This window comes from Mauremys mutica, chromosome 1, assembly GCF_020497125.1.
Source record: "Mauremys mutica isolate MM-2020 ecotype Southern chromosome 1, ASM2049712v1, whole genome shotgun sequence".
Taxonomy (NCBI): domain Eukaryota; kingdom Metazoa; phylum Chordata; order Testudines; family Geoemydidae; genus Mauremys; species Mauremys mutica.
In genome coordinates, this window is record NC_059072.1 from 332,848,436 (window position 1) to 332,870,955 (window position 22,520).

At 38.9% G+C, this 22,520-nt stretch overlaps 1 protein-coding gene across 1 annotated transcript in view; it reads right to left on the minus strand.

The window, feature by feature from the left end:
- Positions 1-22,520, minus strand: part of ARHGAP42 (Rho GTPase activating protein 42) — a 259,773-nt gene that overhangs the window by 70,154 nt on the left and 167,099 nt on the right. Inside the window, exons 5-6 of the mRNA XM_045019415.1 lie at positions 10,451-10,552; positions 4,455-4,565 (exon numbers count right to left, since the gene is read on the minus strand). Coding sequence (XP_044875350.1) covers positions 4,455-4,565; positions 10,451-10,552 — 213 coding nt within the window. The remainder of the gene's footprint in view (positions 1-4,454; positions 4,566-10,450; positions 10,553-22,520) is intronic.

The window sequence follows — 22,520 nt, forward strand, 5'->3', positions numbered from 1 at the left end:
AAGATAGCCCTGCCATCCTTTGAGTATGAACTCTCTTGGACTGCAAAAGCCACAGGTTACCCACAAGAATCATTGTCTCCATGGAAATTATTATCCCCAAGGACAAAGGGTTTTGAAGACTTCAAGGCCAGAGTCTTGAGATGAGAGGCACTGCACAGCAAGCACAGAAGTAGACCCGTGGCCTCTGGAGTTGGATACATAGGACCTTTGTAAAGCACTAGAGCCCCCATCTTAGAGATAATCCACTGAGCGTGATTCATCCACCATCCCTCCCTCATAACCCCCGCAACCTCCCCACCCCTCAAAGAAGACTATCCTCCTACCTGGCAATTCTCCCTCTAATGCACTAGTGTAGACAAGGCTAAACTTGAGCAAACACAGTTTAACTTAAACTAAACTCCATATTCCCCAAATGAGAAGTGGTAGTTTACCCACTTCTTTTTTCTCCCACTCCTCCACTGCACCAATGGGTATTACACACCTCATAGGATTTGCTGGGTTACTTTCCCCACTTTGTTTCCCACAACACTGAGCCTTTCCAAGGTTCAGTATGCAGGGACATTAATAGTGCAAAGTGTCAGGCACTTAGGGACTAACAATACATTTTTTTTGCTATAAGCTGGAGTCTTATCAGTTGAAAGCAACAGAGGTGGCAAAAGTCCTGGGTGTCTTGGTTGATCACAGGATGACTAAGGGCTGCCAATGTGATGCGGCCATGAAAAAGGCTAGTGCAGTCCTAGGATGCATCAGGCGAGGTATTTCCAGTAGAGACAGGCAAGTGTTATTAACATTATACAAGGCACTGATGAGACCTCATCTGGAATACACCGTCTCCCATGTTTAAGAAAGATTAATTCAAACTGGAACAGATGCAGGGAAGGGCTATTACAATGATCAGAAAAAGGGAAAACCTACCTTATGAGAGGAGACTCAAAGAGCTTGGCTTGTTTAGCCTAACCAAAAGAAGGCTGAGGGGAGATATGATTGCTCTCTATAAATACATCAGAGGGATAAACACCAGGGAGTGGGAGGAGTTATTTCAGTTAAGGGCCAATTCAGGAACAAATGGATATAAACTGGCCATCAATAAATTTAGGCTGGAAATTAGACGAAGGTTTCTAACCATCAGAGGAGTGACGTTCTGGAACAGCCTCCCAAGGGGAGCAGTGGGGGCAAAAAACCTAACTGGCTTGAAGACTGAGCTTGATACATTTATGATGGGACTGCCTATGAGGATACATGGCTGATCTGTGACTGCTGCTGGCAAATATCTCCAGTGGTCGGTGATTGGACATTAAATGGGGTGAGATAATTTTTTCCCAGTTGTCTGGCTGGTGGGTCTTGCCCACATGCTCAGGGTTTAACTGATCACCATATTTGGGGTTGGGAAGGAATTTCCCCCCGGGTCATATTGACAGTGTCCCTGGGGGTTTTTCACCTTCCTCTGCAGCATGGGCTATGGGTCACTTGCAGCTTTAAACTAGTGTAAATGGTGGATTCTTTGTAACTTGAAGTCTTTAAACCATGATGTGAGGGCTTCAGTAACTCTACCAGAGGTTAGGAGTCTATTACATGAGTGAGTAGGTGAGATTCTGTGACCTGCAATGTACAAGAGATCAGACTAGATGATCATGATGGTCCTTTCTGGCCTTAAAGTCTATGAGTCCTGACTGGCACAACAATTTCCCCTCCTTTTACCTCCACATTAGAATCTCTCCTTTCCTCATTGACTGATCTCTTTGAAGGGAAATTTTAATAAAATAAAAATACAACTCCCTGTATTCATTAGTTATACTTAGGGCACTTCAAACTGTATAAAGGAATGAGAGACTAGGCTGGAGTATCAGAGGAATGATACCAGCAAAATACTTTATAATTAGCGCAGCTAATGAAGAACAATTAAATGTTTCTGAATTTATATGACCCTCATCTCAGTAGTATCTGCGCACATGTAGAGCATATGTTGTGAACTGCATTGAGCAATCAATTCCATCATATACTGAAAGATAATATCACAGAAGTTACTTAAGATGGTATTTTTCAGTAATCTGAAAGTAATTTGCACTACACTTTCCACAGTAAATAAATAAATAGACATAACTCTGTCTAATGCCCTCCAAAATCCCTATTGAAATATATGAAATGAGTGACTTTGTCTGTCAATTACCCTCTGTGTAAGTGTTTACAGTATGATGTTTTTATATACATCATTTTAAACCTCAACAGGCCACAACCTTTTACCACTAGTTGCTGCTTTCTAGGACTTCACTGGGGAGAAAAACATAGAAAGTCAGTTTCTATTGTTCATTCCATTGCTTTCAGATGAAAAAAAATTAAGACTCTCATTTAACATGCAATGGTTAACATCCCACCTAAATCCACTCTAAAATGCATCTACAACCTGTGAATCGTTTTATCTGATGCTTGCATACAGTTATAAGGACAGCCTTATACAAGAGAAAGTTAATGGAAAGTTGGCACTTTGGACTTCAGGTGAGATTAAAGTTTTGGGTTTTTTCCTACTGAATGTGTTTGATACTACAAATAATGTTTTGCAGTGGAACAGTAAAAATCTTCACCAACAAATGTCTCTAGGCCTTTTTTCCCATGCTTCCCTTTTAGCTTGCAATGTCCTTCCAAAATCTAGGTATGCCGTGCTGTTGTAGCTATGTCGGTCCCAGGATATTGGAGAGACAAGGTGGGTGAGGTAATATCTTTCACTGGACCATACTTATGTTGGTGAGAGAGACAGGCTTTTGAGCTATACAGAGTTCTTCTTCAGGTCTGGGAAACTTACCTCAGATGTCACAGTTACATACAAGATGGAACAGATGGTTTAGCATATGTAGTTAACACATATTTCAAGGGATCATTCAAGGTGAAGTGGCCATTCACACCCCTACAGTCATAGACAGAAAAGGAAGCGGGGGGGAGGGGAGAGAGAAGCAGCTGAGGGGAGGGTTGTTAATGGGTTATAGACTGTTGTAATAAGTCATGAATCCAGTGTCTATTAAGTCCATGATTTTCTGTGTCTAGCAAATTTATGAATTTATGGACACTGGAAAAATCCACACCCCTAAGCGACATAATTTTGCCGGCCTAATTTCCCATGTAGACAGTGCTATGTCAGCAGGAGAACTTCTCCCACCGATACAACTTCCACCTCTTGGGAGTTAACTACAGTGACGGGAGAGTTCTCTATCTCCCCCCTCACTGTGCCGATGCAGTGTTTTAAATGTAGACTTGCCCTAAGTTTCCCAACATGAAGAAGAGCTCTGTGTAAGTTTAAAAGCTCGTCTCTTTCACCAGCAGAAGTTAGTCCAATTAAAAATATTACTTCACCTACCTTGTCTCTTCCAAAAGCAAGCCTGTTTCTTCGTGTTTTTCAAATCTTTCCTAAAATCCCATTTTTACAGCCCCAGTATGAAATGAGGGTGAAATCCTCGCTCTGATTTGCATCTTTCCTTACTCCTCCCTATTTTGGTGTACGTTACATCCTCACTGATAGCAAGTCCATAATATAAATGATAAGTGAGGCTATGTTTTAGTCACGGGTATTTTTAGTCGCTGGATCGAGGTTCATTAGTTTCTCACTAACATGCAAATATTCACTTTGAAATATATTCTCATCTCTAAATACATGAAGATAGGCACTTAGAGTAGCTCTTCTTGGGGAGGGGGGCAGCGGGGGAAGAGCTGGGGTAGGCTCCCTGGCCGAGAGCTCAGGGGCCGGGCAGGACGGTCCCGCGGGCCGGCTGTGGCCCCCGGGCTGTAGTTTGCCCACGTCTGATCTACATCTACACTGCAATTAAACAGTCCCTTAGTCCAAGCCCCAGGAGCCTGAGTCAGCTGGCACGGGCCAGCCCCAGCTGTCTAACCGCAGTGAAGACATACTTTAAATATAGATTTATAATCTTAACTGCAGAGTCCTATTAGTTAAAATCTTGGCACAACTTCTGCCAGTCACACAGTGGTCTCAGACATGTTCTGCTACAGACATTATATAACTTTACAAAAATACCTTAATAATTATACAAATGAATTTTTAATATTCTATTCATGTTATTTCATATGTAAAAGCAAATATGAGGTAAACTTCACACTCTGAGCACTTGAAGACTAATATGTTTGGAATTTTGAGCCAATTTTTATATTAGGAAATCTCTATTACGTGTTGCACAGACACAACCTTTTAAGTTCAGCCATTAAAATGCCATGCAGATTTCAAACTTCTTTTACTTCACAGTAGACATGAAAACTTTTGTGCAAGTCTTTAAGAAATGAGGATAGTTCCCAAGGAAAGAACTTTATGCCTGTTTGCTCATGAACAACTTTCAAGAACTCCTTTAATTAAAAAGAGACCAAAAAATAAGAACATGAGCCAAAATTTTAATCTTTAAATACATTCACTGTAAATGTAGGTAAAGGAAGTTAAAAATAAATACAAAACTTACAGGTTCAACAAATTCAAATTTCTTTTTCTCCTGTACTTCTTGAATTTTAAACACATATTCTAATGATGCTTCATAAAAGTTTTGATGTTCTCTGTCGATCTGCATATCTGCCTAAAAATAAAAATGAAGTACATAAAATTAATATTAATTTTTTGGTTATAACTGGCTCACTTAGGGTTTCCATTATTAACTATTTATTTAAGAGTCTCCTAAGTTCCAGTGTTCTGTTTTATTTCCCAGCCCTATAGACTCTTATGCTCAGCTAGAGGAGGATGCTAAAAAATGATGAAATACTCTCCATCAGGAGCTACATAAAATGTCTCTGCAATGCTCTCAGACCAGGGACCTGTGTCCCATGAGAGCTCTAGACAAGCCAATGTTTCTCTTCCTTTAACAACCAACCTTTCCATGAGGGCTGTGTGAAATGTATTCAGAGACACTTTATTTGTCAACAGTTTAACTACTGAGCCATTTCAAAGTGAACCAGGATGAAATGTGGTACACAGTACAAGTCACCAGTCCTTCACCAAATACAACCTAAACTGGCAAAAGTGCAAGGAACACAAAAGGATGATAAAGAGCAGTCAAGGATCAGTTATGCAAGATTTAAAGCAAGGAACATTATTATCTTGGGCATGCAAAAATGTTCTAGCTGCCATAGAACACAAATAGAGACAGTCCCCCTTATTGTTTCGCAGTCTAAATGTAACAGGACACAACAGGCCAGGCTCATAAGTAGACAAAACAGAAAAAGAAAAGGTGAAAGAGGACAGGATAAAATAAAATCAGACAGTTCCTGAGTAATGCAAGGACACATTAGGATGGTTACATTAATTTAGGATAAAATCTTCAAACCTGAGTGCCTAAAGTAAGGCATCTACATACGTGGCTCCCCACTCAGAGCTGCTGAGCATTCATTAAGGACAGTGGGAGTTGTGTGTGCTCAGCACTTCTGAAAATTAGGGCACTTATTTAGGTTACTAAATACAGGCTTAGGACCCTAAGTTTAGACATCCAAGCTTAAAAATTTTGGCCTTAGGGTTCCCCCCAACCCTGCTCTTCTTTCCTTTTCTCTCCTTTCCTGGATTTATTCTATGTGAATTTTAGGAGAACCTGGCGTGAAGCAAGGAAAGGTGGCTTAGGGGAAGGTGCTCCACACATTCAGAGCATCATGGGAAAAGGTGCAGAGGAGGGAGTGGAACAAGAGAACAAAAAGGGGCATCAAAGCTGGTGTGCCTTGTTAAGGATTCTCTTGAATATCATGCATGACTGATTCCTTGCACATTTCCCAGCATGAGAAGTTTCAAATGCCTTTTCCACAGATTATCTCACAGAGAGATAGGGAGAGAAAGAGAGGGATATGTTTTTAAACACAGAAATCTTGCAGCCTATCATTTCATAATATGAATCAAGCTGTCTGAGTATATAAACATATTTTATAGTTTTACACGTTCACGATAGCTAATTTTCATGTTTTAGTTTTCCCAATGTTTTACAGAAAGTGTAGTGTGCAGTATTTGCTGGAAATTTATGAGTATCATCTGCTCCCATGGGTCATAGGCAAGGATCGGACCTGGAAACGCCAGCACCAAAGCAAAGGCTTTTGTCACTGGAGAGAAAGAATTAACTTCACCAACTGATAAAAGTAGTAGGCTCTTATTCTCCATGTAAACAAGCCATTAGAGGGAGACATAACACATGGCCAGTTCCCATTTTAACTCTGTTTTTTCAGTTATTCATAACTCTCCTCAAGGAAGTTCCTTTTGGACTGAAATTGTCTATGTCTTGTCCCAGCTCTAAGGGAATTTCTTTTTTTAATTGTGGAAACTTTCAGTAACATCAGTTCAGCCATTTCTGATTTATGGTAGTATAAAAATAATACATTTTTCTCTTATGTTCTGATTAAATTTGGAACTCAAATAACAAACATATGTGAAGCTAGAAAATTGAAGATGGTTTGTTTTATAGTTTCCATCAAGGAACAGAAAGAATATTCATTTTTAAAGAAAACAGGTTTAGTATTTTTTAAAACTTGTATTTGTATAATCAGTATTTGCCTTCAGTTAAAGATTCTGCCTGTTAATGGCACGTCTAATTAATCCTGCTTCAGCTAAGGGTGTGAATATTGTCATTTAGTAGTATGGAGATATTTAACATTGAACCACTTCTACAGTACTCCATTAGCACTTTAAAGCAAAAATATTAGATTTAACAGTATCTTTCAAATGAATCAGTAGCACTTGTTCCTTTTTAGGCCTATAAAAAGCAGAACAGGAAATTAAATGCAAAAGCTAATGTTAGGATAAGAAATAAAGCACTCAAAAGCCACGCAATTCCAAAAATTAACTTTTACCGCAAAGTTAACTTGGCCATGTGGCATTTTTGTTGTATTTTCTATTACTGGTTTCCTTGATGAATCTAAAACGTAGTGTATTAATAGTTATGTGATAAAAAGTATGTATAATAGGGTATATAGGGTATGCAATTTGGCAGAATTTAACAACGTGTTACAACTTTAGGGTATGATCCTGCAAACCTTAACTCATGGGATTGCAAAATACGAGAATTTGCATAACATGGGCCTCAGTTTTTACTTTTGGTTATATATAATAAATACAGTTTAATTTGGTTTTAGCAAAGAGCTCTTTCAGGACCCAGTTCAGGAAAGCACTTAAGAACATGCTTTAATCCATCCACAGAAAAGCGTGTAAGCACGTTTAACTTTATTGGGACTTATGCACGTTTTGAAACACTGTCCAAAATTTGGGCCACAATGATCATTTGGGTATAGTGATCAAATCACACTTTCCAAAACCCATCTTCGGTGAAGGCTGATGAGTTTGCTTGATCAATGTGCATTCACAGTTATACGAATCATTTAAGAAGTGGTTTATTTGAACTTTTCCAAGGCAGGAAAGATTTTCACACCTTTTTGGTATGCCACTCTGCCGATGGTAAAGAATGGCTTACTGTATGGTTAATTACAGCAGCAGCTTTTATGATACAGTTAGAGTCAGTATTATTTTGACTGACTGGAAATAGCACTAGAATGTGCATCAGAACTCAACCTGTTTTTGCAAGATGGACACGCCTCCATACATGAGCATGATTTTGAAAGCTCAATTTCATGAATCTGCATTTAGTGATCAATAGGGGCTACCAAAATTGATGCTTGTAGCATTGATTCAGATCTATTCCTTTTTAATTCTGTAACTCTCATTTATTTCCATAGGTTTTCTCATAGGGATAGTAAAAAAAGTTGGTCACAGTGGGTTTTTGGTTTTTTTACATCACATACTGTGTGCAGTTTGTAAAAAGTATTTCAACAGTCGTGTACTACTATGGAATGTACTGCATATTATGACAAAACTTATACCCAAATGATCTTCATCTTACACGCTATTTGACAGTGATAGCCAAGGTCTAGCACAAAGAAGGATCTTTACTATGTGACTATAGCCCTGTAACTACAGATGTATGGAAAACACAGGCCTCCACGTGGGTCAAGATGGAACATCAGAGATCTAAAGTCTGCAGTGGCTGTACCTCTGCAGTACAAATAAAATAAATAACTTTGCAACCTACTCCGTTTTAGGGAAATTGCATGTGGCCCTCTGGCTCACAGCTAGTGCCAACTTCAGCTTGGCCAAGTCTGGACAACCATGACCTGAGGTGACAGTACTATCATCAAAACTAAACATATGCCTAATATTAAAATTGCACATTATGAATCAAATTCAAAACAAGAGAAGCTGACCCATTCTTTATCTAACTCCCCCACAACCAGTTTTTATAATTTAAATGCCTGATTCACCACTGTGCTTACTCCAGTTTTATGCTGGCGTAACTCCAAAGATTTCAATGCAGTTATATCAACATAAATCTAGAGCAATGTAATGGTGAAGTAGGCCCTATATGTTCTACAATCACGGCCTTTAGAATAGTAGACTAACTAGCATCCCTTATGAAATTCAATATCTAGGCATGAAGTGATCATTAAGGACAGAGTGGAAAACTTTTACTGTGATTTTCTATTAGTTTGTATGCTCAAGTCAAATCCTTCGTGATTCTAAGATAGTTTATTTAATTATATTCACAGTTGATACATTTTATTGAATTTCAATTAGTTTTTTAACTGCAATATAATAAATAATCTTCATAACCATCCCAGCAAAATGTGCTTTATTTAAACCTGACAGTAAATTAGCACTTAACTTGACTTAACCAAATCTTGATTTATAGGTAAATACATCGAGAATTGTTTTCTGACTTCCTGCTTAACCTCTAATGGAACTATTTTCCCATTAATGCAAAGGGAATTTATGGACTTGTCGGAGTTGTGTATATGTAAATTTGGCCTGTGAATGGAACAAAAAAAACATGTAAAATTAATGTTGTTTTCCCTACAGTTGATTCATCATACTGACATCTGTTTTAGTATGTACAATATAAAAGAATAAATGTTATGAAATTGCAGTATTATATCAGGTAAATATAAACCACACTTTGTGACTTTCTGAGAGATGGTTACATCTTTTGTGTAGAATTTTGTCAGCAAAATAATTTCCAAGTTTTCAGAGTTTATCATTGACAATAACGGTATTAAAATAGCGCCCATCTCTTTTGGAAAGTTTAATATAATGTCAGTAATACTGAAAAAAATAACTTGCAATTTGCTGCACAGGAAAATAATTTAACCTAACAACATAGCTAAAAAGGGGATCCTTCTGCTACGTTACAACTATGCATGCTTTTTAAAAGTAACAGTTACAGGATGTACTCTTCAAAATGGATGATGCATCTACATTTAAGGTTATGACCCTGGTAGAAGTCCTGTTAAATCAAATGAGCGCCACATAAATGCACGGTTATGTGGAACTGTATCAGATTCCAGGATCAGGTTTAAATAGTTTTACCCTGTATAATTAGAGCTTTGTGCTCAGAATAGAACAATCCTCTCTGAATAGTTTTTTATCACTGTAGATCCCTTAATCTGTACACAGTATTGCAATTAAACTCTGTAGACTCTCTTTGGAAGTACGGTTAACTCCAAGGAAGCAAAAGTAATGCCCGAAAAAAATATTTAATTCCGCGTCCAATTATGCAAGCCTTTACGCATGCAAACAGTCTCAATGAGACTCAACATTCATTGCCTTATACCTGTTTAGCCACTTACGTTACTGCAAAATGCTACAGATGTAAAATGCTACCGGATAAAAATGGCACTTTGTACAGGCATTATTGGCTACATGAGGTACAAGGCAGTGCAGAATCAGGCCCACTGACTTCTGTTGAAACTGCTGGGGCAAAGAAGTATTACTCACAAGAGTAAGGACCCATCATTCTTTGCTCAAACTAAGAATCTTATGAGGTCATATTTGATGACATTTTGGTATGACAAACACAAGTTTACCTGAAGATCACATGCACAAAATCTGTCGAAAACCTTTGGCAATCTATTTATTTATTTGCAATATGACACTCTTTTTAATTTCATAAAATACAGCCAGATAGTTTCATAATGGAAAGAATGTTTCTCTCAGATTAAAGCGGAAAACACGACATGCTGAAAAGCATAAAAAGTGTGATTAAAATGCTTCAGGCTCAGCTATCTAGTTGAAAATTTATGTAAAATGGAATCAATTAAATAACAAAAAAGACAGCATAGCCTAATTACATTAATTCTAAATATTCCACATACACCTTGCAAATAAAGGTTAGACATGTTTTATTAGAGCATTACAAATATTGTAAATAGTAAAAATTAGATTTGCAACTTAAAATATGGCAGAGCACATGGGAAATACTGCCCTGTTAAAAGTTTTATTTCACATCAGAATAGTATTAATCTCATATACAGAATTTATGAGTATGCACATAGCAACAGGGCCTGGCAGAAATCATCAACCATTTTATGTAAAGAAAAATACAGCATGTCCTAGAGACAATTCTTTTTAAAGATAAACTTATGGTCTAGTAAAAGGGTAAGAGCTTACATCTTGCAAATGAGATTCTTTTTTCTTTGCTGATAAATTTAAGTGCTTCTCTAGAATGGAATAATATTTCTCACTTTCCTTGTCAAACTTCTTCTTCCCATCCTGAAAAACAAAACATTGCAAGTAAAGAATTTGATAGAACTTTGAAGCCAACAGAAAGGAAAAGCTAGCACATTTGCTAAAAAGACTAGTTGTGTGATTATTTTTGCTGGTTCCACTGGTTTTAGGGCAATAGACTCATATCTGAATTAGGGTCTAAAAGTTATCCCAAGTTATTCAGTGAGACATTACAGGGAGATTTGTGTACGGGGAGTGTACAGAGAGACTTTGGCAAACCAGTAAAGTGCCTGAAACCACTATGGCTTATTGCTAAAGGCGGCCTAGTCAGCAAGCTGTAAATTGGCCATTCAGCAGTTTCAGCTTGACCACGGCAGGAGGTGAGGGAGTTTTGGGTGCCTCAGAAAGGGCAGCTTGACCCAACGTCCTTCCTGATAAGAATTGTGTTGAAGTTGCTGATACATGCATTTTAAAAGAGCAGGATATGCCCCAGGAATGTCTACTGGGATCTCAAGGCTGCAAACTCTGGAAAAACCCACACCTGGCTAATCAATAATCAGAAGGAGCCTCTAGCTTGCCCATTGGAACTGCTTGCTTAACAAGTTTTCTTTAAGGGGCATGTCATTCTATTACTAATGTACAAATAAGAGACTCATTTGGGGACTCTTTTGGACTCTCCCTCTGGATATATCTTTCAGTCCCCACCAGCAGACGGAAGATTTGGCCACCGGAAGCCTGCTGCTGTGTCACTCGAGAGCCACACTCCGCTTTGGTAATTATCAATGGTTGGGGGTGTTTTATTAACCTGTTGTGGACGTGTGTAAGTGCTTTAGACTAGTAAAGTTTAGCTTTAAGTGAAAGCACTCTTGTGTGGTCCTGTTTGTGCTAGCCATGTATCGGTCGGACGGCCGTGTCTCCCCTGATTTATTTCCTGACACCTCCTCGCACAGGAATAAGAGTTACCAAGAGCTTTGAGTTGAAAGAACCACGGGTAACAAAGTATATGCTTGTCTTCAATAGGACTGGTCACGTGCTTAGGTACCTTACTGTACTGGTGCCTAAACTGATTTAATTTACACTTTCTACTGGCTCCATAAATGTGCATGTCTCAGATCATTCCAACTTGCAAAAAACCTACAGGAGTGGGTTCTGACTGGAAAAAAACCTATCTTTGCAACAGTCCCTTTGTGGTGCTCCCCTCTTATCTTTTCATTTGAGCTGAGGTTTGCCTGACTTGTGTGTTCAGAGCGCTGTATGTGGTTTTTACTCATATTCTTAGAACATGAGGAGGAGGAAGGAAAAGCATGTACAATTCTAATATAGATGCAAGGGAGCTAATGCAGGCAACTCAGTTTTTCAACAAATGCTTTGTATAGTTTTGAATTTTTAAAGATGTCCTTTTTAGGGAGTTTCTCCACTCTCCTGCCTTCCTTCTTTTGAAAGCTTTCCTCATGTGGAGTCAGGTATCCCACATTCCCACCAGCTGAGTACTTTGATGCATGACAAATAATCCAGAAGGGAAATTATTGATTATAAACAAGGCAGAGTAAGCGACACTCTTCTACTTTAAAAAGAAATTATATCTGATGCTTATGGGCTGTAAATCTAAGAAAAAGACATCTCTCTCTCTCTGTGTTGAGATCTCTCCCATCTTTCTAGAAGTGACAGCACTGAGAAGGAAGGAGTAAAGGGGAAATCAGTAAGTACCCACAGCATTTTAAGGATTAAAAAAATTCTTGTTACTGCATTATATTATTGTAAAAAAGTGTCTATCCTGTGGTTGGCTGCAGTTCCCCAACAGTGTGTTTTATAGGCCTAAAACTTATCCTTCATGATTCCCTGTAATGACTAACAAACGGAGTATTTTAAGAAAACAAAGAAAGGCTAGTAGGACTCTGTTCTCATCAGAACATATGCAAAAGCTATTAATGGTGAGAAACCAATCACTAGATATAATGCGATAACTTCAGGTCATGAGCAGGGCTCAGTGATCCTTTCCTTCTGCTCTCTTTCTCTCTCTACGAATTATTGTTTTATATTAAACAAGTTACTGTAGTATATTTTAACAAGAGGATTTGAAAATTCTCCCCAATTAATTTTTTTGTCATAATGCCATGAGAAAGTCATATCAACAGTCAAAGAAATAAGAAATAACAGGGAGATCTTAACACCATACATACTGAGCTACAACAACAAAGCAACAGTTAATTATTTCCAGGAACACCACAATATAAATAAGTTCACAATGATAATCATACCAAATTAGAAAAAGAAAAACTCTCACCTATGTGGAAGATGCATATGGTATATCTATAATTATTATAAACATATTTCTAATAGCTTGTCTACACGGTGCACTAGTCCACACCAGAAGGGTGTAAATTCTAGTGCACACTAGCATGTTGTGCACTAAAAGTTGCCTATTGCTCATGAATGTAGCCCAGTTTTAAACAGTATTGCATAATAGGTATTAGGGAACTTTTAGTGCACGCTAGCAGGGTCAATGTGGGCCTGTTAGTGAACAACATGCTTGTATGCACTAGAATTTACACACTTCTAGTGCAGACTAATGCATTGTGTACACAAGACCTAAGGTGCTCATCATCATAGAATCTAGGCAGCACCACATAAAGAAAAGTATATAAAGCATCTTTACAGGAAATTAAATAGAAACAAAACTACCTGATCCAACAAAATATCAACAAATGAATAATATAGTACACATCCAAAAACCTATAAGCATCTTATTACAGATTAATACATGTGGTCACATGTTAACAAAGTTAAAACATTTACAAAAAAAAGTAAAGACCAATGTGAACAAAGTAAAACTCTTGTATTACAGCTGCAACATGCGCCTTGAAGTGTGACAAAATTAGCCACAAAAATCAGTCTCTGGCAAACCAACATGAGAAATCAATTCCAGAGTCATGGATTCCTCATTGAAAATACACAGCCTCCAATGTCCTCGAGATTAAACCAAGAAACTATTAGCTTGTATACGTCAAATAATTTCATTAGTGTTACACAACTTGGTGAGATTGTCTTTGAAATGACACCACCTTTTTTGGCCACCTGTAGATATATATTCTTGACTCCTGCTGTTACATGGGACATCTAGAAGCAGGTGTAAATCCATCAAGAATTCCAGGTTGCAAAACTCACAGAAGACATTGAAAACAGAGAGTCAATATGAGTTCTACTTATGATTCCAATTACTTCCCCCTGCCAACTAGCATAAATTTATCTGGAATAGATCAGAGCCAATTTGCCCTCAACCAAGTCTCAGTCCCAGCAAGAGAATGGGTAAAACTTCAACTGCACTCTCCAGGTCCTACACAGCAACTACATTTTTAAATGCTTAAAAGAGTTATATTATTCATTACATTTGAAACACAGAGGTAGATGAAATATGTACCAGTTATACATAGGAAGGAATCTTGTTTTGTTGTAAACTGCTGTGTTTGTTTATTCAACAAGATTACCAAGGTGAGACAGAACACTGATACTTACCTTGGGTACCTTCCTGGCAGCACAGATCCCGTGTAATGCTAGCATGGCCAGATGCTGGGATGTTAATTTATACCTAGGAAGCATGAAGTTTGCCTTTGGGCTTGTGGAAATATATTTCTCTAGTCAGGTGGACATTTTTGTTGGCAGTTTGTTTGTGACTAAAGCAAATTAAATGAATAAGAGATTAAGCATTAAGGGGGATTAGTTGCCTAATTATTGAGGCTGCATTACATGTGGTGAGCAAATTAGGGTTGGTTGGTTTGTTTTTTGTTTTTGTTTTTAAAAAGAACAAGTTTTAAGTTCTTTTGAGGCTTGATCATCCTCTTCTACAAAGATCTTTGATGCTACCTCTGTTAGGAGAAGCCATGGGATATTCATCAGAATATGCAGAAACCTAGCTCTGGCAATAAAGCTTTAGGACAGCATCTTGTGATATTTTAAATCAAGACAAAATCTACCACAGGTCTTCCCTGGTACATCAATGATATGTCCCAGCCTCTTTTACTATAGCAGAACAGAATTCTGTAGTACCTCACATGAAAAGTATTTTTTCAGTTCTTTACAGTCTTCTCATGTGGGGATTTCAACGTACTTTAGAAAGGTTAACGAATTAAGCCTCACACAATTCCTGTCAATTAAGTATGTATTGTTTACGCCCGTGTGAAACACAAATGAAGACACAAAGGGGTTAAATGAGCTGGCTCTGGTCAAAACAGGCTTTTATCCTGCAATGAAATCCACAAGTACAGAAGAAGTCAATAAAGCACAGGCACTGGGGCTCATGTTAGAGGATCTGATCTAGAACCTAATGAGAGCTGGGATTCAAAACTAAGAGTCTATATTGATAAGAGAGAGACACAAAAGGTGGAAAGGGGAACCAGGCACAGAGCAGTGAAATGACTTCCCGAACACCACAAAGCAAGGCCAGTGACTGGGAACAGAATCCAAGTGTGCCAGCTCCTAGTCTTATTCCCCATCCACTAGATCCAACACTTACATTAAGTTATGAAAGAAATATTATTTACTTCATGTATTTCTTACTTTATCTGTTGGAAAAATCTGTCACATAGGTCATGTAATGAAGACAGAAAAAACCCTCATATAAAAAAGTGTAAATACCATAACATGCCCCCTCCCAAAAAAAGAAAAAATCCCCAAAGTTAATGAATTGTGACTGTGATACACTAGATTAACCTTCTTGTTCCCAGAATGAAATTTCATGTAAATCTTGCTGGCATTCTGTCTGTGAGGATATGCAGAATGTGCAGACTTTTCTGTTCCACTGCCAATATTCCTAGCTCCAGAGAGAACGCATGAAACTGCCCCATTGGGTATATTGTAATGATTCACCCTACCTTACAATTGATTCTTTAGACACCTGTTAGTTTAAAAAAAAAGAGAACAAACAATAGGGACTCCCTGTTACCAGGGTAACTTCTGGTCTGACAGCTGCCTTCATGTGGACATCTCATCAATCAGCTTTTTATTTTGTTTCAGATTAGAGCACTACAGTTTCTCACTCTAAAGACAAGTAAGAAAAAGAGAGCAAAACAAAGTCAACTGAGAAGAAAGGCAATTGCTCAGACGTTTCAGCTGTATTTGTATCTTTATTTTAACGCAGACTTTGATGGGGTTTTGGGAATAAGGCTACAGTGCCAACAAATCAGCATTTCTGGCACTGTAAAAATCATTCTCAGAAGTGCTCCTGGGAATAGTTAAAAAAATGTTTGGCTGCTCACACCCGCAGATCAGCAAGTACCCCTCTATTCAAAAGTTCCTTTGATATTGCCAATAAAAACACATATTTGACTTCTGTGAATCCCCCAAAAGCTGTTTACTTTATGAGAATTAGCAAAAAAGACATGAACTCAGCAGCAGGTGATTCATTTTCTGGAAGACACAAGACACATCTGGATATTCCAAGAAATGCTCACCTCATAAACACAGTGACTCAGTGTACAGGAACATCCTAGAGGGAGGGTTTTATCTCACTCCAGTCTAGGCCACCTTTTCTTCTGTAATCTCTAGGGCCCTCTTTTACATACAGCAGCTGCACACTCTCAATCAGCAACAAAAGGGTTATAAAGAAAGTTTTAGATATAAAATCTCTCTTTCTTGAGCCCCAACTTGGGAGACTGTGGGTTACCTCTGTCTTTAATTGGAGCCTCTACCTGGTTCAAAACCCAGGATATGTTAGGTTTCTCATGAAGCCAAATCTCAGGTCTGGTATTGTTGTCAGGCCACTCAGTGAGACAGTTATAAAAGTACAAAGAGAATGTGGATGGTATGCAGACACTGTTACTCTACTTCCAAGACAAAGAGAAGGGTTGAGAATGGAAAAATATGTTCATAAAGCCATTTGGCCAAAATATCAGATACAACCACAACAAAGATATACAGATGAGATACCGGCCTTATTGTCTGCAACCAAAATAACACCTGTGTATTCAGTTCTCACAGACATCCGGTGACAATGCTGGTTTAACCCTTCTGTGCTTCAGTTCCTCATGTGTAAAATGAAGATAATACTGTTCTACTTCACGGGTCTGTTTTGAGCCTAAATCCATTAATGCCTTTGAAATACATAGATACTGTGATGACAAGGGGTAGAGCATATAAGTACTTACAGTTATGAAGAAAACACTTTTGATGTTTATACTGACATCATTAAGCTTCAGAGTTAATGCCACATTGAGCAGAATAGGGGTAACTTCACTCTTGTTTCAAGATGACGTTTTACAGACTAGGAAAGGAGCCCTGCACACTCAGAAGGGTTTTTTTACAACAACATAGGGTACATTTTTTTTAAAAAATGAAAGCTTATGTTATGATAGGTCACCAGGGAGCTGCAGACTACACCTTGATGGATACCGGGCTATGCACTGCCATATTGAGTGATAGAGCATTTGCTTTGATATTTGAATGTCCTCCGTTCAAGATATACCCTTGTTAGAAGGGTAACCACAAGACAAATCTGGCATCGACAGAAGAACAGGATGTTTTCGAAACCTCTAAATTGTTCAATGCTGCTGATGGAGCTCACCATCATGAAAATGCAAAATCATCTCTGCCAGAGACAATTTACCATGGGGCTCAAAAATACTTCTGATGAGCACTTTTTTTTTTAAACTTTGTAATGCTTCATAATATCCAAATGTCAGGTATCAGTTTCAAAAAACTTTCCTGAGGAAGAAGACCTCCCCATTCTCCTTTCCCCTGACTTTCATCCCTATTTTAATTACACACAATAGCATCAGCATTTCTAGCAAAGTGCAGCTTAAGTGAAGTTTTGTCTAAATAATATTCTTCTTAATTAAATCAACTTTTACTGGATCTAATTGAAGATTTAATCATTAAGAATGGCAAAATCTGGTCTTTGGTTTGCAAGGCAGCATTTGCCTCTATCCTTGGTTATGGTTATTGGAAAGCATTTCATCTTCAAAATAGGAAATCAAATGAATAGATTCTCTATCACGTATTCTTTGCACTATTGTTCTGTGGTATTTATCGCAAGGTAAAGGGGTAACATTGTGTGGGAGTCCCTTCTTAGAGTATTAGTGAGCATATTGCTGATTAAGCAATAATAAAAAACGTTGCCCAGAACAGGGTCTGATCTAAACACTTTAAAATCCTTTCCTATCTGGATGTAGGATTCTCTTCTAAAGCTAAAAAGCGGGTCTTTATTTTAATAATCATACGGTCTCGTGGCCCAGATCCTACCTAGAAGCATGGTCTCTTCATTTAAGTGATAGTGGATTTTTATGAAAGGTGTTACCTGGAACCTTTAGTAACACAAGAGGAAACGATTTAACTCTAGGCAAGAAGTTTTGTTTACTCATCTGGCCTGAAAAACTGAAAGAAAACAAATTATCAACTAAAAGGATAAAATTCCTCCTAATATATTAAACAAATCTGCAATTAAAATAGATATCAATGCAAATTAGGAAACAAATCACAACTGAGGAGGTAACCTAATTGAAAATCCTTGTTTCTTTCCTAGTATCAGGCACATAAAATATAATTTGTGTATGTGCCTGTCTTCAAGAGAGGAAGTGATAATCAACTACTATATGTGTTGTGTTTAGGTCACCTTAACAGTACATCAAAGACTAGGTGAGCTAAAACAGAGCTAGTTTTTAGGCTGCCCTCATATTCTTTGGGGAGACATATTATTATCCAAGCTTGTGAGATCAGACTGAGGGAGCAGATCTCCATTACTGAAGTAAAGAAATAGTATTATTGCTTTCATATATTTCCTTTCTAGCTCAACATTAGAGTGCCAGTTCTCAGGGTCTTAAAATATAGTCCATGCAAACCTGTCCATTTAAAACCACTTATTTTCTCTTCTCTTGCCAATAATACTCTTTTGCATAATCTAAACTGATCTGACATTGACTTATATCTGTAGAAATTACAAGATGGCATATATAAAAAAGAAGAGCAGATCTCTGGGAAAAGGTCAGTGTAGCAGCCTGGGAACAGGTCAAGTGCACTGGAAATGGCTGTAATCTTCTATCTGTAACAGTGCCACATAGTAGGACTATTGTGGGCAGAAAAGGAACAAACCTATGATATAGGGCACCAAGACAGCTAGCTTTAAGCACAAGCAATGCAATTGCTCTGTATAAATATAACTCATGTTCTGCCTAATCGTCCATTCCAGGTGGTCTTTTTGCTTTACCTCTCCTTTGAGCAGTTGGGCAAGAGGCTCTTCAAATTCAATAATCTTATAGCTCCATTTCCTAACTTTGATTTAAAAAACTGAAGAAATCTAACTTTTTCTTGCTTCTCTAGTTCATATGCTAAGGTCAGACAATACCAAATGGACTCCTGTTTGCTCTCCCATAGCTGTACTGAATTTTGCTTTACAAAAACTTGTGTCAGTAATGTAAGCTCATACAATTTGCATACAGAGCTGGTAGAGGGCTTGTCTACATTTGAAATGCTATAGTGGCACAGTCAGCTGCACCTGTACCACCAAAGTGCTTCAATGTAGACATTACATTTGCCAACTGGAGGGTTCTCCCGTCAGCATCAGAATCCAACTCTCCAAGAGGTGGTAGTTAGGTTGATGGAAGAATTCAACCTAGCACTGTCTATGCTGGGGATTAGGTTGGCTTAATTGCACTGCTCAGGGATGTGGATTTTTCAAACCCCTGAGCGACATGTCTAAGCCAACTTAATTTTCTAGTATAGACCTGGCCTAAGTAACAAGATGTCATTTCTTCTAAACACTTTTCTGATCATAAATGCACTAACATTTTTCTTAACTGGAATTAAACATTGGGATTTTGATAGACTTCACATGTTTAAATATTTAATCAACTTATCTATCTACCTAGGTAATTATATATACCCAGTCACCATGATATGCAAGTATTTATGATTTTTTCCTTATAACACCTCTTAGAAGTAGGCATGTATTATTGTATCCATTTAAACTAGTTACTTTCATGTAAAAAGATTAATGACTTTTTTGTGAAGCCTGAGATGTCAAAAGTCAGAAGACGTATAACAAGACTTACTTTTCTTAAATAAAACAATTTTAAAATGTCTCTCGGCCTGTGTCGCTTCCAGCAGCTCCCATTGGCCTGAAGCAGCGAACTGCAGCCAGTGGGAGCCGCGATCGGCCGGATCGGTGGATGCGGCAGGTAAACAAACCAGCCCGGCCCGACACAAGCCCGCTTTCTCTACACAAGTGGCGTCCCAAGTTTGGAAAACACTGGTCTAGTCTGACCTCCTGCACAACACAGGTCACGGAATCTCACCCACCCACTCCCGCAAAAAAACCCTAACCTATGTCTGAGCCACTGAAGTCCTCAAATCATGGTTTAAAGACTTCAAGGTGCAGAGAATCCTGCAGCAAGTGACCCATGCCCCATGCTGCAGAGGAAGGTGAAAAAAACCCAGGGCCTCTGCCAATTTGCCCTGGAGGAAAACTCCTTCCTGACCCCAAATATGGCGTCAGCTAAACACTTAGCATGTGGGCAAGACTCAGCAGCCAGCACCCAAGAAAGAATTCTCTGTAGTAACTCAGATCCCACCCCATCTAACATCCCATCACAGACCATTGGTCATATTTACCACTAATAGTCAAAGATCAATTAATTGACAAAATTAGGCTACCCCATCACACCATCCCCTCCATAAACTTATCAAGTTTAGTCTTGAAGCCAGATATGTCTTTTGCCCCCACTACTCCCCTTGGAAGGCTATTCCAGAACTTCACTCCTCTGATGGTTAGAAACCTTCATCTAATTTCAAGTCTAAACTTCCTGATGGCCAGTTTATATCCATTTGCTCTTGTGTCCACATTGGTACTGAGCTTAAATAATTCCCCCCCGCCCCCGGTATTTATCCCTCTGATATATTTATAAAGAGCAATCATATCCCCACTCAACCTTCTTTTGGTTAGGCTAAACAAGCCAAGCTTTTTGAGTCTCCTTTCATAAGACAGGTTTTCCATTCCTCAAATCATCCTAGTAGCCCGTCTCTGTACCTCAATCAAATAAGTGTGAAGCTTTAAGTAAATTGCATAATGGTTTCAATAGACAAGATCACTAATGATAGGTAAGGCTGCGAGTCTGTCACAGAGGTCATGGATTCCATGACATCTGCATCGACTGGCGTGGCTGGTTCAGGGGCTGCCTGATTAGCTCAGGCAGCCCCTGGGCCAGCCGCTTTGACTGCTGATGGGGCAGTCTCGGGCCACCGCACCCCCCTCCCCAGTAGCAGCAGGAATTTGGGTATGGGAGGGGGCTCAGGGATGGGGGTTGGGGCAAGGGAGGAGGTGAGGGGGCTCAGGGCAGTGCTTACCTCAGGGGGCTCCCCGGAAGCAGCGACATGTCCCTCCCTCAGCTCCTAGCTCTGCCCGCTGCCTTTGCCACAGTCATTGCCCCCGCAGCTCCCATTGGCTGTGGTTTCCAGCCAACGGGAGCTACGGAGCCGGCGCTTGGGGTGGAGGCAGCACTAAGAGTTGTCTGGCTGCACCGCCGCATAGGAGTAGCGGGAGGGACTTGTCGCCGCTTCCGGGGAGCCATGAGGAGCCAGGTAGGGAGACTGCCAGCCCCGCTCCCCCAGCACCAGCGGGGTTCCCGGGCCACTCCCCCCCAAGCACTCATGGAGCCCCCCAGACTGTCCCCCACTGAGCACTCATGGCGCCCTCTGGACTGCACCCACCCCAAGATTTAGTCAGGGGTATATAGTACAAGTCATGGACAGGTCATGGGCTGTGAATTTTTGTTTACTGCCCATGACCTGTCCATGACTTTTACTAAAAATACCAGTGACTAAATCATAGCATTAGTGATACGGTACATGGTTGAGTTGACTCATAGTAAAATAAAAAGACTTTTTTCAGATTTGATCAGCACTGCATTTTGGTCATATGCTTAGCACCTTCTGACAAAGGCACAACTTTACCATCAGAATTAGACACGTGGAATTCTCTTAAACTACAGAAGAAAATCCAGTTTACAAAAACAGTACATCACTGAATTAATAATCCCTTGGATCTAAAACCTATATACAGATTTCATCTGCAAGTAGTTAATAAAGATATATTTTACCTCTTTTTTGTCCTCTTATAAAATACACACTTATGTTTACTAGCATACGTTTACACAGATTTTGCTATGAAGAACAAAAGGATTTATGGAATTTAGATTGTTTTACTTTATCAAATAGAATACTTCAGAAATAATGCACCATAACTTGACCTAAATGTTACTATATTTTAAAAATAGAACATATTTAAAATTTCTCTCCACTAGGTTGGTTGCTACTTTTCTATGCAATGGTCCTTGGAATCATACTCTCCTTGGAATCTTTGTCCCAACAAAGTTTGCTAGCCAACATTTGATTCAAGAACTTTAGTGTCATGTTTGGTATTGCATACTTTCCCATGCAACTTTCTACGTCATCACACTGCAAGTGTAACCCTTATCTGAGGAAGAACTAGATTCATGTTATGAGAAAGCTTTCAATTAATGTGCAAAACTGGAAACAATATTGTTTACAGATGGAAAAAAGGATTTCAAGTTATGTGTTAATGTCAGCAATGTCAGGGTTTATCTCTTTTTTTTTAAAGCATCTATTTTCAGGGTCCTCCATAAACTCATGAGACTGGTGAAGTAACACAGAACTTTTCACCGTTAAGAGAGAATCTGAAAGTCATGCCTGTTCAGAGGCCAATGTAAAAGTCAGTAAGAGTTCTCAGTTTAGTTCTTCATCATCGAGAACTATGCATATCCCCAAATGACCATCCCAACTGACACCTTTGTTGGTAGTCTCATCATAGAGGAAAGGACTAACTGGGCATGGCAACTATGTACCCCCAGGAGGTGATCCTTACAAGCCAGACTGGAGGTACATTGTTGCATCAGTATGGAGAAGTTTGTATGGTCACTGATCATACTGAACCTTTTTGATGGGAAACTAGAGACTTCAGTCTCCAGGGCTTTTACTCCAAGCACTGAATTGACTTTAAATAATTTTTCTC